We start from the raw sequence: 20,489 nt of genomic DNA, 5'->3' as shown, positions 1-20,489 counted from the left end.
GCAGCAGTATCGGGGTGTGAGAATACAAGCATTGTTCGATCGGATTCAGTGAGACAAAAGTCCATTGTGTTGTCATCTATGGTGGGTGAACATGATTGTTATGTCATAATGGTGGTTGTGGTTGGGTAACGGCAGTCGTTATAGCACAGGTGTTTAATTCAACAACTCAAACAACCCATTAGTGACACAGGGTTGGAGTAATTGACGTTAAGTGTCTTGCCCAAAGACACATACGCCCACAATAGTAGCAGCGATGAACAAGCACAACCGCTGACAAACAATATAATTAACGGTTGGTATGACTATAAAGACATTCCCGTGGGACCAGGGAGAGGGGGGTGTCCATATTGGTATGACTATAAAGACATTCACAATGGTAGCAGTGCAAACCATTGTTGTACCTTTACATTATAATAATATTGATAACTCACCATCCATATTAGTAGTGGCATGATTACAAGTGGTTGGGACGTGGTTCCCGTGTGCGGCTATGTTCCATCCTATGCGCAACGCCGAGGACGCTGGTCCTGTTGCCACCTCATCATGCATGGTGGGTGGGGGGTGAGTTAGAGTACGATGGATGCTTACGGTGTGATGGGACGGGCACAGGAAGGGGATCTATGGGGGGGGTGAATAGTTTTGTTTATCCTGGTCTATGAGTGGTATACATGTGTGTGTATGTGTGTGTAGTTGTATGCGATATATATATATTACACTAACATATACATACCTGGTATCTCGCAACTACAGCTGACGGCAAACTTAGTTCAACAACTTGCATTGGTTGGTTGGGTGTTCGAACATGTTCCCTCAACACATCATGGAATACAAGCATGGCCAACACCACACATACGTTGTGTATCATGGCTGTGGTTAGCCTGGTAAGGTTGGCTAAGTGGATCAGCCTCATGATTATACCATGATCATGAGACAACTTATCACGTGAAGCAGCATCATGTCTCATGATCAACTTCATGATCGTGATGCAAGCGCTAACAGCGGGTCTGACATCATCAATGAGGATTGTGACATCATCAGCGGATAGTTGTTTCAGTTTATGAGTGATTGAATCGAGACCGTTGTGTTGTATAAACGCGGGGTGCAGGGTTGGATCCTCGAGCATGGTGGAAAGTTGGCGCAACGCTCCTATGCGTGTGGTTGGTTCAGTGGTCGATGACCGGAACACGGACAACATACGAACAACCGCACCTTCCTGGAAGATACAACGACGGATGCGGAAGCTATCCAACTCATCACGTGGGATCAGGGAGAGGGGGGTGTCCATTATTAGGAGGTCGGTAAGTCCTGGGTGGAGGGGTTGGTATATATATATGATAATCACCTGGGCATGGTAAGGTGTTATATGGGTAGGTAGAGTTAGAGTTGTAAACCACTGGCTCTCAAGCTTAATGCATAATACAATAAGCAGGTTATACAGACGTGCATTGGTGGGTTCATGAGTGTAATTTGATGGTTCTTCACCATTTTACATCACATGAATTACCACTATATATTAAACATTAATTAACTCAAGGCCGAACAGGACAGGTTGTTGCACCAATTTAGGATTCAGTTTACTTGTCCAAGTATTGAACATGAATGATAAGAATAAACATGGTTAAAATCAACCGACAGATATTATCATAAACAGCATGTTTGAAACACACACCTGATATTTTGATATTAAACATTCGTTGTAGTTTGTTTGCAGCGACCCCCCTCGACTCCCTATGTTTCAACATCAACCCTCGAACCCATGATTTCAATGCATTTGTATCATTAGAATGTGATTGGGCGATGTAGGTGGTTATGGAGGTGCACAGAATCTCTGATTCACCACTGAAGGCCTGGGGTGTATGGGTGTAAGTATCAAGTATAACACATGTATAACTATTGATACAGCAGAATTATGGAATGTACCACAAAATGTGATATTACTAACAAAAGTTACGCTCATAAAAGCTGTTTGCAGGACTGTGGTGTTAAGATATATGATGACCCCACCTTTTAAAGGATCAGGTGAAATGCCACATACACCGCTAATGTTACATTTATGTTGGTGCACAGGGCGCAATAATCTAAACATCTCAATGTTATTATGTAGATTGTCACAATTACAATGGGTTGGCATCACATCTATATTACAACACCATGCCCTGTAATATATAACCACCCACCTGAAGAACGGGTAACACCCCATCCATCGCCCCCCTTAGTTGCCCCCACACCCCTTCACCCATCAACACACGACCGTGTAATAACGCGGATATAAGTTCTTGTGCGGGGTAAGATACCAAACGTGAAGTATCGGCCAACCCATGCGTGCATACCTCGTATAATACTTCACTGTCCAACAAGAACCTGTGAGTGGAACATATGTTGTATTATATATTGTTGCCATCAGGTATGACTTAATATTAGAGTTTTTAATAAAATTGTTAATTTTATTACAGCAGCGAGACAACATGAAGATATACATGTATCATGTTAGCAACAGCAGCGTTGTCACGCTCTAAAGAAGTCTCGTAAAACTAAAGACGTAACAAAGCTGCAATAAATTGTTGCTATTTATCAAAAGAGGTATTTATTGAATAACATCTACTATTATGATGTCATTACTGATGATGTCATAATACCTGCATGCATAGCTTTGTGTATGACCATGGTGTTCCGCAGCTGATGTAACATTCACACTAATCCGCGTAATATTCAAACATTCCTCATATGTGTATCTGCGTACTTGCACCAATGGGTGTGCAAATAAACGTAGCAATATTTGTTTGCTTGTTGTTCGTATCTTGTCTTCTGGTGAAACAATAAACAAAGACTTAAAAACAATTTCTACAAGCGGGAGGGGTGGTAGAAGCGACAAAAATTAAACTTAAAAGTTTTTGATGTTTAAATGGGAAACGTATATTCCATTCAAGTATATCTGTGCACCACATGTTCATTTATTAGAATTTATTACAAGGCATAGGCTATTAAAGAAATATGGCTGTTGTGATAATGGGGCGGCTCTGGCCTAAACCCTATCTCCTCCAGCAAGTACCTCACTCATATAGAACTACTACCCAAGTATAACAATTTATTTCTAACACACAACTTACCTGTCCCATTATCATGGAAAACCTTGGAAATAACATGAACCACCCTCGTTATATGCGTAGGGTGGGGTCGGTGGTCTAAACCAAGCAAACTACTTTCAATTATCTCGATCAACTCAAGGTTGATGTCGCTTGCTTGTTGTAACTCCTGTGAGGGGTTGTAATAACTTAGTTAGGTTGTAATAACACAAACTTTTATCGGTGCCTTTAGTTACCATAGCAAAGATCAAAACAATAGTCGTTAAAACACGTTTTAAGTAAAAACTATGTGTGGAAAATATAAGTTCGGTTGGTTATGTTTCAATTTTTTTTTTTCTATGCAAACAAGTAAACAGTGATACGATTGGCGCCCTCCTTTAATAGCTATGGGTGTAAAAACCATTGAAGAAACCAAAAACCCACCTTATATTGGTGGTGCAACATGTGGGTGTGTGTGAATGAAGCCACCACCTTCCTCAACCTCTCAACCACTTCATATTTATCATGGTTGGCTTCCTTTAAATATTCCAATGCTATATCTGTGACCTCATCGTATCCCAGCCTCATGCACTCGTCGATTGCAACCACGTATAATGCTTGCGATAAACTTGTCTTCAACACCTTGTTTGCCTGGGGGAGTTATATAAGTGATGATATCATCATGACATCATCATGACATCACCGTGATACTACAATGACAACTTCATGACATCACCATGATACCACAATGACATCATCAATGACATCACTACAATAACTACCTGTTCCACAGGTACCACAGCTTGCAGCACGTCCACCACAAACCCAGCCATTGTTTGGAAAACAACACGATGTGAACGACCTTCATGTATCGACCATTGTTTGTTCGTCCACTGTGTTGTGTTGTCACTCATATGGTAGTGATACATCAACACATCTCCCAATGTCTCAAGTAATCCACACAACTTGCTTTGCTGTCGATAAGTTTATAATGTATGTATGGTTGGCCTATTGGTAAGTGATAACAATAATTATGAACATAAGTTTGTAAATTCAACCGATGATGCTCATTGTTGGCAAAATTTAACTTCAGCACACCGATGTTCGTTTACTGTATATTTAGTAATACTTGGTGCATTCTGTTATCATTGGATCGTTCAACAATATGAGTGCTACACGCTCTATAACACCAAACATAATACTCACAATATTTTGTGCAACATTAGACGCGTCGATCCATAATTTATCGGCACGAATAGTTTTGCCGAGAAGTTGAATAAGCGGAGATATTGTCTGTGGGGGGGTTGGGTGTTTAGTGGGCTGGATGTGGTACATATGTATATGTGGGTACTTATATACTTTAAACATGTATGTATACATAAGGTGTACATATAACTACCTACTACCAATGTAGCACAACCTTAACTATAGGCGACTTGAAGCGACATTTCACTCCAACTTTTGAAACAGGGGTGACATTATTGTGTAACACCCTAATACAGCGTATACATTGTTGTTTTCCATTATTCAATGAGGTTTCTATGTTTAAAAGCTATAACTACATATACCTATATGCCCTCATTATATACAACACCTGTATAATATTCAACGCCAGTCTCGTGCTATCCGTCTTCAATGAAGGCAGTGTGGCTTCCAAACTAGCGATGCAAAACTGTGGCGTATTAAGTTGCGTTCGTTGTAATGCAACGACATCATTATCGTCCCCAATACTTGAATCCCAAACCAAGCTATTGAATCCTTGTGAGTTGTTGCTGCTGTTGTTGTGCGACATGTGGGAGGTGCTGGGGGGGATATATAATATTAATAAAGCAAGTAAATATATTGTGAGTTGGGGTAATGGGCCTTCATATACGTTTAACAGCCAAGCTTTTATTTGACACTTTTACTCAAGTAGTTTTGGTCTTTGGAGTGTTTTAACGACTGTTGTTTGTTGCTAATTCCCTTTTCTTTGGTAACACAAGATACGATACAAGTAATGTGTACCCCACCTCCCAGATGAAGAAGATTGATGGTCCCTCCCATCCCCCCCAATCCTCTCAACTCTCACTGACCCCTCGGCCTCAGATCGAGATATGATGTCACTTCCTGTCAACGAGGCAACCCTTGACCCCTCGCTATCGTTGACCCTTGACCCCTGGCTACCGTTACGACTCTCACAGTGAAAAGGAAGGCCTTCAAACAAAAACTCAAAGGTGAAAATATTTTAACATCAATAAGTGAAATATGGGGCGACATTGTTAAAGTTGAGCTTATAAAATCTGTTTTAGGTTTAAAACTGAGGTGGTAAAACAAATGTCACCCTTGTTTCAAAAGTTGGAGCTCATTGCAGTCACCAAAAATATTAAAGAACATATGCTGTGTAGTGGGAAAGTCATGTTACCCCTACAACCCCAACATTACCCCTACAACCCCAACATTACCCCTACAACCCCAACATTACCCCTACAACCCCCACCTTGTCGAGGGCAATACATGTCGGGATCTTGAAAGAAATTCAGCCTCGATACCAAACCCTCGGCCAACGCACGCAAACATTCCAACGAACTCGTCATTAATTGACCACCGGGGCGCGCACTTATAAGGGTGAGCAGCGTCTGTAGCAACATAAACATCTTATATACATATAAATAAATATCTTGTTTCACAAAAAATGATAATAATTGAATAAATAATATATAATATATTAAAATTAAGTGTTAAAAGATATGAAGAGTTTTGTTGAGGGCAAATCAGGTCTCATAATCTAAACAAGGACTTCAGCAATATAGAATAGAAACGAACCATACAGACATACAGCACATAGAAACATAACGTCACCAACTAAGACAAGTTCGACTTCACACCTGAGTTATCGAAGGTCTTTGTAGAAATATCTCGGCGGGGAAGTCCCTGAAAATAACATCGAGTAGGAAGGCACACGCGTTCCGTACGAGGTGTGGACTTGGTGAGCATAGAGAAGCGCAAGTTGATGTCAGCACGTGCCGGTCCGTTCCTGTTAATGTGTGCCATAGAAATCCAGGGAAACGCAAACATGGGGTTTCTATGGATCTCAATGCTTCGTTGGTGGGGAGTGGGGGGGTCGGCGGCTGCAACGATAAAGATATACTTATACGAATATAAAATAAGTCAAATATATATATATATTATACCACCAGTATTAATAGCATGGCAAATTAAAGCAAGCAGCAGCAGTAACACAAACAAGTTAAAAATACATTGTCTGTCATTTAACATATGAGCAACTCCCTCAGATGTTGGTAAAAGTTTGTAATGCTTTTGCCGCATATAAATTATTAGGATATGCTGCTTAACAGATAGTTTCCAAGTTGGCCCTGCACTTACTATTGAAGTTATATAAAACTTACATTCCCATCATTGGTGATCGATCGTTGGGTGAAATATCCGTAATCCATCGGTGGGTAATCAACTTGGGGGGTGGTATCATGGGGGTCTGGTGGAATTAAATAAACAATCACCCACAAAGTTACATGCATGGTAACGACTGACGTGGCTCCGTCACTTGACTTACGATTTTTACGAGGATAAATATTATAATATTCATATAAAAGTAGATTTTCATGATGATAATTACAAAGAGATATTTTGTAACAATCTTAGACCTACATGTGACAACAACGGCCGACAGTCACTCCAATACAAATATTCGTTTAAAAACGACCACTTTGCAAGCTGTTTCACTTTTAAAATGCAGATATCATATATATAATACATCCCCCACTGCAAACCCCCACCATTATCTTGATCATCCCTCCCGTAAACACATCTTCGATTCTCATTGCTTGCTTTCGATAAATCTTTCTCGCTGACATGTAACAATCGGTCTATTATGACATCACACTGGGGCTTGGTGTCGGGGTCAAGGTTGGGTCGGAGACGGGATAAGAAAGTGAGACCTCCGATGGCGGCGAGCACGTCACATGCTGAGGTGTGCTGTGGTCATAGAAATCATATTATAAATTGGAAAGTCATGAATAAATACACATAAAGTTTGTTCTATAATAAATGTTGAAACCAAAAATAGGGAAATGTAATAACACGGCAGAGACTTTTTACCGTTTATGAGTATCCAAATACAGAAAAAACATGACAATTAATATTACTTGCTGATACGCATCTCTTTACCAACCGATCTAAATGATTTTACCCATAAGAATTTATAAGGGCCACATTAACCCACCCACCTGCGTCAACCTTATCAATAGTTGAAGCACCACCGATTGTTGGGGGGATGGGTCAAAGTTGAACCACTCCAACAAACGGACCATCAGTTGTTTCTCCTGCACTAAATCACCCTCGTGTAGAAGTCCATGGTCCAACTTTAACACGATACTTTCAAGCGCACGACTTCGAATTTCAACAATATTGTGGCCTGACCATGCAAACAATAAGTTCAAACATGTTGGTTTTGGGGATACTTTAACATAACTATTAACCGCCCACGTTTCTTTCTTCAAATTAAATGTAAACATATTTTAACCGCAAGCGTTTTAATAACTATTATTTTGTCGTTATTTCCTGTCATTTCATTTTAGGTGTTTTTTACATTTTACTCTTGTAATTAAAGTCTTAAAGAGACAAATAAAGTTTTTATTATTATTAAAAATTACCTAATTTCTTGAACAACAGATCAATTCCTTGCGTACCAGACGGAGAATCCATCATTAAAAACTAAATCCTTCAAAATCTGAACAAATTCCGAACTAAACTGACGAAACAAACTGCATTCCAGCGAAACTTGTTCAAGATTTTCGTTTCAACCGAAATTAAATTTTCGTATTTTGTGTTTACAACTGTAAGTCACGTGGTTGATTGGCATGAGTGGTTCTGAATCTTAATAGGGGACAATATTTCGATTTGGCTGGTGTTTTGATTTTAAAATCTTAATTACAACGTTTGTGTGTAATGACACGGCGGTGTAATAGTTGTTACATTATTTAGGCAGAGTCCGTAAAGAGGCGGACTTTGGTTTGAATGTATTTCATCATTGAGCATCAGATAATATCTGGTTTATATCGCTCTGTCCACTCTGCCACCGCACAATTTAAAAAAAGATTCAAAACAATAATGTATTTCTACACGAATGGCTGTACCAATAAACTTATATATGTTTTACTTGCCGAACACCAATGGCTAGTTGTACACTTGTGTGTGTGACTACGTATACCCACATTATGGTGTATATTGCCATAAGCCATAAGGGCTCAACAACAGTTTATGTCTGGTCTGGTTATGTAACAACATCTACACTTAATTCTTACAAACTTAAATACACCACACAAACATATAGGTAGTTTAATTGCTTTATTAGTGACATCAATAACTACAGGCAAGTACCTCAATCACTAGTAATACGTGATTTGCACTTTGTCAATTGCAAATTTAAAATAGCCACATGGTCACAGTGTTAATAAAGTAAAATATGGCTGGTCTGTTATACAGCGCACACAGTTAGTAAAGTTACTGCTATGTTATGTTGAATGTTTAGCTGCTGTTACTACCAGGCATGATGGATGAAATAACTCTTCTGGTAAAAACCTTAACATAATTGCACCAACGTTTCATCTGCCGTACAGCAAGACCTCATCAGGGAATAATTTTCACAAAACCCCATTTTCACCAAGAAGAGCCATCCCTAATATTATGTGGATGTTGTTTGAATTATGATGAATTAATCTACGCCGCTTGACGAGTGCATGGAGTTCCAACACTAGAGGAGCTCTTGTTATCTTGATGACATCATCGATGACATCATAGGTATCGTATCCCAGGTTTTATAAGCGATGATAATTGAGATGATGACTACCACAGTTGATATGACGCGTACCTGGGGTGGGGAGGTTTTATAAATAGGTGGCATGTACATGTGTATATGAGGTATACTTGGCTACACATGTAACCATCAATGCAGCACAGGCTTAACATTAGAGATAGCAACTCAGTTTAAACATAAAGTACTTCTACCCTACTGTTACGTCTCTTTAAACAAAGAAATCTCGATACAAATCATAAATAGATCAGTCTGGCAGAAAGTAGGGACTCACCGGGGACTTGGTGAGTGGTTTAAGCAACCCTGAAACAGTTGACACTAGCACCAACAACACAGCCATCACTGACAACAACAAATTAATCAGCTTTCCCAATAAAGCTCGAGCTGTAGCGTTCTCCAATCCATCAACTGATACCAATTGTTGTTGCTGGAGTTCCATTTTCGCCAACCTGGTTTGGCAACTTTCTATCGCTTCCTGGGGGAGAATACATCAAACATGGGAACCTCATTGATTAATTATGGTGGTGTATAATATACAAAATGATCTTCAACAAATGTGAATATAACAATGCGTGTAGCCTCATACCTCCAACACACATATATATGCGATCCCACCCACTCACCTGCATATCCCTTGCTCTCTCACTAGCATGATACTCCACTTTCTCCTCCATACTAAACAACTCCTGTTTAAGGTTGGTAACTTCACGTTGGTGGAGTTCAGTCAAGTCGTTTAATTGAACCTCTAATCGCTCGCATCTGTGTGTGTGTGTGGGGGGTTACGTACATGACATAACACGTGTTTTTATGAATGGCTGACAATTTACACCACCATCTTGCCCAAGGAAACATACGCCAAGCAGTTCCAATCTTCCAACATTAACCTCTTGTTAACAAGTTGTCACTTTAACCATTGTGCCACCCACTATTATGACATCACACACACCCCGATGACATCTCACCCACCACGACGACATCACACCCATCATGATGACATCACACCCACCATGATGACATCACACACACCACGATGACATCACACCCACCACGATGACATCACACCCACCACGATGACATCACACCCACCATGATGACATCACACACACCTGAATCTTTCCTCTTGTAGCGACCTTGTAAGAAGGTCGATCGTATTTTGTTCCAATCGTTTCCAATCTTCCCACTCCACCTCAAACTGCTGGTGAGCCACCTGGGTGCTCTGTGTAATATATATGCGTGTTGATATGTTTATAATTTTTATTACGCTAACTACAGCAAACTTATCAATATTGCATGACAAAGGTTAAACAACTTCTTCCTCTATACTGCGTTGTAAACGCATCCAAATTCACCAACGTATATACATGATGTACTCACCACAAGATCTGACTTCACTCCAGCTACTTGGTTGATGATGGCTTGCATATATTGTGGGTCGACTCTCCTTAATCCACTATGTGGGCTGTCGGGTCCCGATAATATAGAGTTATGCACAACATGCTCGTCGTGGTTGATTGACAGCCCGATATCAATGGAGGAAGTGGAACTAACGTCGTCTGCGCTCGTGTAACGGTAGTCTAGTGAAGTGTCTGGTGGAGTGGAGTGTTATGTTGGATATGCTCATAACTACCAAGCCTTGCTTATATATTAGCAATGGTCTAATGTGAGAAACAAACACACAAGAATTAGTGGCCCACTGATTGCATAGTTGGTCTATAATACAGCGTACACAGTTTACTTGAGAGCCATGTTATTGTTTATGTGGAATATTATGTATAGGTGTTGCTACCAGGTAAACTTTATAATACTTGAACTGCTACGTGTAGAATCAAACATTTCAAAGTTTTTCTGATGTTTTCACAAAGCATGGGCTAAGCGACCCCACACCCAATATTACCCACCTTCCAAACCACCCTCCTCATATTTTAACGAGGATAAATTATCCGCGCTTCCAAATTTATTCTTCAACTTCGAAGCGAGGTCCTTGGGTTTGGAAGCGATCGCTCCAGCAGCATTCTGCGTTGCCTAAGATTGTATGTTGTAAGTATGAAACAAACCCTATGGAAACTTTAGTGGCCAAAAGGTGGCAAACTTTAAGGGGTTTAAATTTAACTGCTTTGTATGTCGGGTTTAATTGACATAATAGATTGAATTAAACATAAGAAAACCACAGAAATTATTAACTAAAACATACTATATACATTAATTATAAGCACATAAGATATTGATAAACACACACCCCCCACCTGTTGCAACCCCGACAGCCCCCCCTTCACACTATCCACCACCCCACCCGAGAAGTCACGTAAGTTTGCCCCGACATCCCGTAACGATTTACTCTGACGACCCACGGCCCCGCTTGATTCGATCTCGCGCAATCTACGATGGTACGTGTCGAACTTCTTCTTTAGCTAAACAATGAAACATGGTGGGTTTAATTTATCAAGTGTGTATGGATTATTTAGTGTTTAGTGTTCTGCACAAGAACACATACGCCCACAATGGTTGCTGTCCAAGCCTTGATTTAATAGGCTTATTATATTATTAGGACTGAAACGAACTTTTGACAGTTTATTGCCTTACGTCATCTCCAATAAATTTCCAAGCTTCGCTACTCTATGCAAACAATACCCGCTTAAAATAACATTTCCATGGCAACACAGAAACTTTACCCTGGCTTAAATTGAAAACAAACATATTATTACAGCAAGCCAATCATATAATGTAATGAAAACAACTTTAGTGATGAATTTCTATATCGCTGATGTAATAAAAAGACAATTCATTACATTCTCCAGATATATCAAGACAATCTCAAATATAATAACGGACTTGACCAAAACAAGAACAAACGCCAACGAACCAATTTCTCGGTCGTGCTTGAGCGTAAACTTTTCCTTCGTGGTTCATCGACCATCATAGTTATCATATAAACATAACTACATCATAGATATCATATAAACATAACTATGTCATGGATATCATATAAACTAACAAATCATCACAAATATCATTCTTTTTCTTAAAGAACATGTTATGACGTAAATATAACGTATTATGACTCATAATATAGACAAGCTAACATAATACATGAATTATCTAATAATATGCGGACACATTTATACAAGTCCAATCTATAACATGTGCATTTGAACTTATTTACCAACCTACTAAAGATAACCAGGAACAAACTATATACATGTAATATTTAAAACAATCTTTACCAATGAATTATAATATACCAGGAACTATCCAACTAACAACATGCAGATACATCCATATGCATGCAAGACTACCTTCCTACAACAACTAACACAACCAACACAGGTACACAGTATTGAACCGCAACAATCAATACATGAATTGCTTGCATTATTACCAGGATTATAAGACACTTATTGCAGGTCCATTGTATATGATGCAACGTTACGATCATTATACAGTTTCCACATTATATTGATTATTCTTTGCAAAATGTTTGGGTTTTTTGGGTTCATAACATATTTTTTCAGTCTTAATATAAATATTTTAAATTCTAACATCAGTGAAGATGGCTTTATTTTTAGTTCAAAACATATTAAAGAAATTCAATTGGAAGAAAAATAGAAAATAAGCGTGGTCGTTACACCTAGCAGACAATCAACGAGCCATTTATGTTAAATTATTTTCAAGTTAAACTTTTAATGGAAACAAAAGCTGAACAAAGACGCAAGAGCTCAACATAGAAACAACATTAAACCACTTACCTGTGCTATGGCTGCGTTGGATTTTTGATTCTTTTTCTCGAAGACACTTTTTATCCTCGCTACTTGTTGTTTATCAGCATTGCCAGCCAACTTTAAATAATCGCCCACGTTTTCATCGCGCGTGGATTGCTCAAGTTTGATGGCTTCACTAAAGTGGGGACAATGTATTATAATATGTTGAATGGTATATATCATGTTATCATGTATTATATACGGACCCTACTCAAAATGTGGAACAAATGGCGAATAAATTGATTAACACTTTTGGCGCCGCACTAATTTGAACAATCGGACACTGGGTGCCGCACGAATTTTGGATTTCATTAAATTTTAAATAAGCCATGAATTACAATTGAAAGTCGCGAATTATACAACAGTAAGCAACAGGAATCAGCTGGAAGAATAAGTATTGGACAAAACAAAACTTCACAACATCATAATTGTAATGATCAGACTATCAAACTTTGAAGTTTCAACCATTATCCGTAATTATTCCAGCAATGGCAGCAGTGAAAACATTGTAAACTAGTAATATTGCGTAAAATATACCTGAAATCATCAGAAACAGCTGATCGCAGGATCACAAGCTAATTGGTCAAAAATAACATAATCTCAAAGCAGACGTTCGCATTTAGTCTCAATGCAGCCTAGATCGAGCGCACATATATATACGTGGTTTACTATTAGTTTAAACGCAACGCGGCACTCGTAACAATAAAAAAACGTATATATACGTAGATTGGCGCCGAAAGTGTTAATATTACAGTTTGTTTGCAATGTTTAAAATAAGCAGTGTTGATATAACAATATAATAAGCCTATATAATAATATATATTAATGCAATTATAGGCGTAACATTAGGGGTAACTAGGGTGACTTGTTACCCCAACTCTTATAACAAAAGTGACATGTTTTAGCACCTCACTTTTAAGCCTATAATAGCTTTAACCCTACTGTTAAGTGTCTATGCAAACAAGCAGAGCCAAATATATTGCATTCACCACATTAATCAATGAGGTTCCCTATGTTTGACGACTATGAGTGTAACTGTATTTTAACAATGTCATTCATGTTAGCCCAGATTTTACTAGAAATTATGTTATCTATGAATGTACAACATTACGCATGATAATATATGACTTATACAAACAGATGGAATGTATTAGTCATTTGATTGACAGGTCGTCACCTACTCATTACATGACGCGACGTATTGCGTAATGTCATGCATCCTGTACATGCAACAAGATACACCAATACATTATGTTTCACCTGATCTTTAATATTTTTTGTTGAATATGTTCGACAAGTTGTCTGTTACGTTGCGCCTCGCTAACACCGGGTGACCCATCTACTGCGTCGTACGATACATCTGGAACATTGGGAGGTTTAATACTTGTGTGTTGCTTTATGTGGTGGGTGGGTGTACCGTGCGACTATGCGTGTGGTCAGCCAGAAGCCACAAGGATAAACAAGTTACATACGTCGTAACTTATAAGCAGGCACGAGGTATATCAAACAGAACACCTGTGTTATAACGACTGTCGCTGCCCTGCCATGCGAGGATAAATAAGTTACATACATTATTACATTATAACACTTGTGTTATACACCAATGGCACCTGAAGCAGTTGTCATCAATAATGGGGCAACAATCGGTTGGATTTCGTTTGTTTTTGCCTGATGCACGCTGTCCATGCTCGACCTCGGCTCCCGGGTCGTCTGGAATATTAGGTGATAATCAACTTGTGTGATGTAACAATCACTTGTGTTAGGTCTAAATCCCAGGTCCCGACTCCCATAGCATGCCTCACTGTAGGACCTCACTCATATAGAATAGAATGTGCATATACAATGTTGGGGTAATGAGCCAACTCTGGTCTAAATCCCAGGTCCCATGGCATGCCTCACTGTAGGACCTCACCCATATAGAATAGAATGTGCATATACAATGTTGGGGTAATGGGCCAACTCTGGCTTAAACCCCAGGTCTCATGACATGCCTTACTGTAGGACCTCACTCATATAGAATAGAATGTGCATATACAATGTTGGGGTAATGGGCCAACTCTGGTTTAAATCCCAGGTCCCATGACATGCCTCACTGTAGGACTTCACCCATATAGAATAGATAAAGTCAAAACACAAACAAGCTTAACTCAACCTTTTATATTCTAATGCTGTTTCTACAATACTTGACTTGTTTTTACGAGAGAAGCTGCTCCTAACTTTATATCTTTTCTTGAATACAAACCACGACAATGCAACCTCTACAACAACAATCCAAACACACCAACCCACATTAACGAACTACACCAAAAAACTCTTCCATATCAACTTAAGGTTGAAACGCTCAACTTAAGTTTGGGACAATGAACCAACGAGCCTCCACTTGAACCTATTGTTGCAACGAACCACTACAACCACCAGCCCAATAGAAGGCACAACCATAACATGCCTATGTTTTACAGCCCAACCAACATTAATTTAATATTTTTATCCTCACAGTTAAGTTTATGATGTAACAATAAAGATAATGACAAAATAAGGGGCCATTGTTTGCAACATAAATGGAACCTTTGTTGTATTTTGTTACATGAAGAATTTGAACTAAAAACCTGAAACTTTGACACGAATAACCAGCATTAACTACCAGGGTGTTAAGCAACTGTTGCCCTTTCAGGCACACATGAAGAATTTGAACTAAAAACCTGAAACTTTGACACGAATAACCAGCATTAACTACCAGGGTGTTAAGCAACTGTTGCCCTTTCAGGCGTGCCTCACTGAAGACCTCACCCTTATAGAATATAATCTCTATTATTGAATGTCTATAAACTGCTTCAGTGGGGTCTAGATGTGGGACCTTCCGCCTCTGCACCTCAAGACCCCACCCATGCAAAACATAACACCACCCCCCCCGATGCCGATGGTTGCCACATAACCCTCCCTCGTTACCGATGGCTGCCACATAAACTCCACATCCGCTGTCACATCTCCCTTCATCCGTTGCTTCCTCTTATTCAACTTCAAGCCTCCCCCTTCATCGCATTCATCATGAACATTCCTCCTTCTCAAAAAGCTCGGGGCGGATATGGTAGGTAGGGCTGTGGTGCTCCCGAACAACCGAGCTTTGAACGACTTCTTGTGATCGTTTCGATCTAATTGTTCGCGATAATAATTTTCTAGCGACCGCGATCGAACGACTGAGTTGATTTCCTTCTCCACACCAAGGGTTGCATGCGAGTCATCCATGGGGTTTGTGACATCACCATCTGTGGGGGTTTGTGGGGCCGATGTACTCGTTGTTGACGATGTGTCGGCAACTTTCGCTCGATTAAACTTGGTAAGTTGAAGGACAGACTTTGGTAGGAATGAGGATTTGTGTTCCCTGTTGATTGGTTCGGCTGCATCTACAATCACCTCACCATCGTGCTCCTCTATGTCGTCAACATCAACTTGTTCCATTGTTTAAATAAAGATCCTTATTTTAAACCTGGGTTGCTTAAACACAACTACAATGTAGAGTAAAGCAAAGAATATTGTTATATTTAACCTGTCTGTCAAAACACAAACAAATTTAACTCAACTTATTATATTCTAATGCTGTTTCTACAATACTTGACTTGTTTTTACCATAACAGCAGCTCCTAACTTTATATCTTTTCTTGAAAACAAAACCACGACAAATGCAACCTCTATAATGACAACCATTACCCACAGTAAAATACTGTAAGTAATATTAGATGATGGCAACATACGCATCAAGTGGACGTAGCAGGAAGTCATGCGTTGCGTAACAATCGAGGCAACATCAACCAAGCAAGCTATCGTGGCTGATGATCACTTACATAAACTTAACATAATTATATAATAGTTTATAAATATCTTCAATAAAGTACAGAAGATTAAAGCAATGAATAAAAAGGAAATTGGAAACAAAACGGCAGTTGTTTAAACACGTTAGGGGTAAAACTACGCAGAAAACCTTTAATCCATAATCCAGACTATCAAGTAATCCGTAATCAATATTCTGTCTATAATAAACCTGCATATCAGCAATGCTACATTATTAACCCACCACACAACACATGTAGATAGTTGCATGATATACTGACTACTTCCCCACCGCAAACCTCCACAATTATCATGAATAATTGATGAACAAATCGTTACTTGCAAACAAATCAACATAGTTGTAATCATCAACTTTCTTGAAGCAAACCTTATAAACTCCCCAACCTAACTTTGAATACGATACCGAAGATCAATTTAATTAAAACAACGAAAAGAAGGAAATTGGCAGCAGAACGAATTTCATTAAAACACACTATAAATAAGACCCTGAGTGTGGGAAATAACATCAGTTACAAAGTGTGGATGCTGCAACCAACAACTCGTGAACTCGCACTCGGGTGTTAAAGTTTAATTAAAACAATTTACTAAATATAACATTCTTTGCATACAAAACCGCTACATACACCACATATAACTTCTCTATATATCTATAGTTTAACCTTTATAATGTACATGGGCATACACCTCATACACTACAGTGCCTGTACATTACACCCACCCCAATGCATTACCAGCACTACACGCATAAGCTATTCTACCATCTGCCATCATTTCCTTTCATTCATATTAATATATATTATGACATCACTATACACATGAATCAGCAATAAATGAAACCATGAATCATCAGAAATACACCACCATAATTATAAAGGATTATTTTTATATTTGTTTAATATAGATCTCTAGCTCCACCTGCTGACCGATAAATTTACTTTCATTTTTTCATAAACAAGACACAATATACTTAACTATGTTGGATATAATCAATAGGCTGACATGGTGTAGTATACAAAGTTTGTATAAAGGTAAAACAATAAAGATTAAAAAACTTTCAACACAACATAACTTAATAAGGGTGTTGGGGTAATGGGGAACCCCCCAAACACCCTAGTCTCCCTCACTGTAGGGACTTACCCTTGCTTATTTTATGCTGGCATAACTTGATTATCGTGTAAAAGTCAGTATTGCATAACAGACCCCAACCCCCCAGGTTGGACCCCAGCAACACACATAAGACAACTCACCAGGCAACATTATACATGACTCTCCAACACACATAACTTACCAAAGATAAATCATCGTTGAAATTCAAAGGTTTGACATCGGATGTTGGCGTGAAGGATGAACTTGATGATGATCTGAACAAGTTACCCAGGTGAGACTTGAACCTGGGATCCTAAGGTTTGGTTCCACACACACTAACACAGGGGCTTATGGTTGCAGATCATTTTCAATCAAATATTTTGTTTTTAGTAATTGTTTAACATCATTATATTGGTGTCCCCCCCAAGAAAGCAAATATGGCTGCACCATTCATGCACCTGGGGGGGGAGGGGTGAAGAATCTTCCCGACCTCATGTCAGCAAGGTAAATATACACCTTTTACACATGTGGTTGCGATAAAATATATTTCACCCTAAATAATGTTTGAACAACTTACCTAGGTCGTGTAGGGTTTACCTCCAAGTTGTTGGGAGCGGATGATGACGTACTCGTCACCGATAATCGACCCTGGAATGTTGGGATAACTAATTTTTAAACATACTTTGGAATATTAAAATTTAAACCATCATTTATTTCCGCATGGCGGGCAACGACAGTCGTTATAACACAGGTGTTCTGTTTCATACACCTCGTGCCAGCTTACCAGTTACCACGTATGTAACTTATTTATCCTCGCATGGCGGGGCAACGACAGTCGTTATAACACGGGTGTTCTGTTTCATACACCCCGTGCCTGCTTATGAATTACCACGTATGTAACTTTGTGGGTGTTTTTTTATGTATGGCTGATAATTTCGACAACCCATTAGTGACCACTGGGTTAAAGAATTGTTGTTTAGTGTCGTGCCATAGCATCATCCAATACCGTTGCAAGTGTAATACAAAGAAGCTAAATATAAACAAACTCCGTGGTATAATCCATGCTATATTGATTATAATAAATTAAGTAGATTTTAAACAAAGATTAAAATTATTTTTAGAAGTGGATTAGAATATTTAATTTAAATTCTATTTCGAGTTAATCCTTTGTTTGCTGCGTATTTAACAAACAGATTTAAAAAGATAAACTTATTTATCCATCAATGTTTTAAATTCATTTAACTTTAAAAAAAGTAAAATAATATTTTCATAACGCTAAGTTAGTTTGACGCAACAATTTGTTCAATGACAAACATTGGGTATTGTTTGAACATTAACCATTGTTATACTTCTGTCAACAATGAATATATTATGACATCACAAACACAATGAACGCATGTAATATATATAATTACTCCATACAGACATGATAGAAAACAGCCAATATATAATATGACCAAATGGTTTTCATTTTAAAAGTTATGTTTGAAAAACGAAAACCATCTTCAGTTAGGTCGAGTTCAAATTTTAACCAAACTGAATACAACCAAAGTCAACGTTTGGGTTAATATGTTTGTATTAAAACTCTTCAGAAACCCCATGTTGTATACCTTAACACAATTATTACACACCTGGGGTGAATTGCTTCGATCTTTTGATAACTTCTTGAAACTGTGGACTCGTTTCATTTTGTTTCCACCAAGATTATTACGGGACGTGCCAATTTGCCTCAGGACCTGAATGATGTGGAGTTATTGTTCATTGATTCATGAGGGATCAATTGATACGTATCATAGAACACGGTGTGTTAGATCAATTATTATATTCCTTATGTGGTCTGTGTAGAGTGAACCTCATTGATTAATGTGGTGAATGCAATATACTTCGGCTTTGCTTGTTTGTAGAGACACCTAACAGCAGGGTAAAAACCATTTTGAGCTTAAAACTGGGGTGCTCAGCACAAAATGTCACCCCAGTTTTAAAAGTTGGATTGACAATTTGACCCCTAATGTTACCCCTTCCCACCAGAAGAACAACTTTAAACTCACCTGTTTAAACGCTGAGGGTCTTTCAGGTAATTGATCGATTGACGTAGCAAATGACACGCGTTGTAATTCCACGGGGTCACATTCCAACCCAGAACCAGCTGACTTACTTTTAAAACCACGTTGGAAAATACTCTTTATATTTGAATGTTGGGTTTTATTCTGTTTCACTGCAAAAGTAACGTTCATAAAAACCTGTCACGCATGGCTAACCAAGCATTCACAATAAGCATCATGACATAACAATAGGCTCTGTTGCATTACAATGAAATGTGAACATCAAAGAAAATCATTTTTACAAATGATTGGTTTGTTACAAGTCTATGTTGAGATTACGGTTTTAATAAAAGTGGAAAAATAAAGAAAATGTCAAAAATTATTACATTTGTTAAAACCAACAGGATGTAATTAAAGTTTGGCGTTATAGCACAGGGGAGGCAGGGAATAGTTAGACACACAATCCTGTAAAACAAATCTTATTGGTTGTAATGTTTACTATTTAATGCGGTGCAGAAAATTGGGGGTATGCTCGCCCACCCTGCCACCCCAGGTTTGGTGATTACAGGTATTCCACAATGACTTAATTAACATCGATGCAACAATACTGTGGACAATAAGCAGACTGAATGTACGAATGTAACTTATTTGTCTTCGCATGGCGGGGCAACGAAAGTCATTATAACACGGGTGTTCTTTTTCATACACCTCGTGCCCGCTTACGAGTTACCACGTATGTAACTTATTTGTCTTCGCATGGCGGGACAACAACAGTTGTTATAACACGGGTGTTCTGTTTCATACACCTCATGCTTGCTTACAAGTTACCACGTATATAACTTATTTACCCTTGTGTGGTGGGGCAACGACAGTCATTATAACACAGGTG

General features: G+C 38.7%; 2 protein-coding genes across 4 annotated transcripts in view; both read right to left on the bottom strand.

The window, feature by feature from the left end:
• The window catches only part of LOC100175652 (rotatin), a 10,041-nt gene extending 2,145 nt beyond the window's left edge, over positions 1–7,896 (bottom strand). The window contains exons 1-18 of the mRNA XM_018816750.2: positions 7,712–7,896; positions 7,286–7,473; positions 6,836–7,034; positions 6,449–6,534; positions 5,927–6,169; positions 5,539–5,677; positions 5,072–5,255; positions 4,657–4,864; positions 4,269–4,355; positions 3,845–4,036; positions 3,507–3,713; positions 3,108–3,252; positions 2,637–2,805; positions 2,178–2,361; positions 1,670–1,847; positions 731–1,305; positions 432–618; positions 3–76 (exon numbers count right to left, since the gene is read on the bottom strand). Of these exons, the coding sequence (XP_018672295.1) occupies positions 3–76; positions 432–618; positions 731–1,305; positions 1,670–1,847; positions 2,178–2,361; positions 2,637–2,805; positions 3,108–3,252; positions 3,507–3,713; positions 3,845–4,036; positions 4,269–4,355; positions 4,657–4,864; positions 5,072–5,255; positions 5,539–5,677; positions 5,927–6,169; positions 6,449–6,534; positions 6,836–7,034; positions 7,286–7,473; positions 7,712–7,766 (3,300 nt within the window). The 5' untranslated portion in view covers positions 7,767–7,896. The remainder of the gene's footprint in view (positions 1–2; positions 77–431; positions 619–730; positions 1,306–1,669; positions 1,848–2,177; positions 2,362–2,636; positions 2,806–3,107; positions 3,253–3,506; positions 3,714–3,844; positions 4,037–4,268; positions 4,356–4,656; positions 4,865–5,071; positions 5,256–5,538; positions 5,678–5,926; positions 6,170–6,448; positions 6,535–6,835; positions 7,035–7,285; positions 7,474–7,711) is intronic.
• A 492-nt stretch (positions 7,897–8,388) lies between these two features.
• Positions 8,389–20,489, bottom strand: part of LOC100179425 (transmembrane and coiled-coil domains protein 1-like) — a 14,072-nt gene continuing 1,971 nt past the window's right edge. For 2 of the 3 annotated variants that reach the window (XM_026837763.1, XM_002127023.5), the window contains exons 2-15: positions 19,607–19,773; positions 19,190–19,294; positions 18,136–18,206; positions 17,761–17,833; positions 14,237–14,336; positions 13,887–13,986; positions 12,615–12,762; positions 11,115–11,279; positions 10,770–10,893; positions 10,246–10,457; positions 9,978–10,087; positions 9,495–9,630; positions 9,146–9,346; positions 8,389–8,928 (exon numbers count right to left, since the gene is read on the bottom strand). In XM_026837763.1, the coding sequence (XP_026693564.1) occupies positions 8,827–8,928; positions 9,146–9,346; positions 9,495–9,630; positions 9,978–10,087; positions 10,246–10,457; positions 10,770–10,893; positions 11,115–11,279; positions 12,615–12,762; positions 13,887–13,986; positions 14,237–14,336; positions 17,761–17,833; positions 18,136–18,206; positions 19,190–19,294; positions 19,607–19,773 (1,814 nt within the window). In that variant the 3' untranslated portion in view covers positions 8,389–8,826. Of the gene's footprint in view, positions 8,929–9,145; positions 9,347–9,494; positions 9,631–9,977; positions 10,088–10,245; positions 10,458–10,769; positions 10,894–11,114; positions 11,280–12,614; positions 12,763–13,886; positions 13,987–14,236; positions 14,337–15,572; positions 16,373–17,760; positions 17,834–18,135; positions 18,207–19,189; positions 19,295–19,606; positions 19,774–20,489 lie in introns of those variants that run through there. The other variant, XM_018817855.2, reaches the window with a different exon arrangement.

The sequence above is a fragment of the Ciona intestinalis genome, chromosome 1 (assembly GCF_000224145.3).
Source record: "Ciona intestinalis chromosome 1, KH, whole genome shotgun sequence".
Classification (NCBI taxonomy): domain Eukaryota; kingdom Metazoa; phylum Chordata; class Ascidiacea; order Phlebobranchia; family Cionidae; genus Ciona; species Ciona intestinalis.
This window is presented reverse-complemented; position numbering and strand designations above follow the sequence as displayed.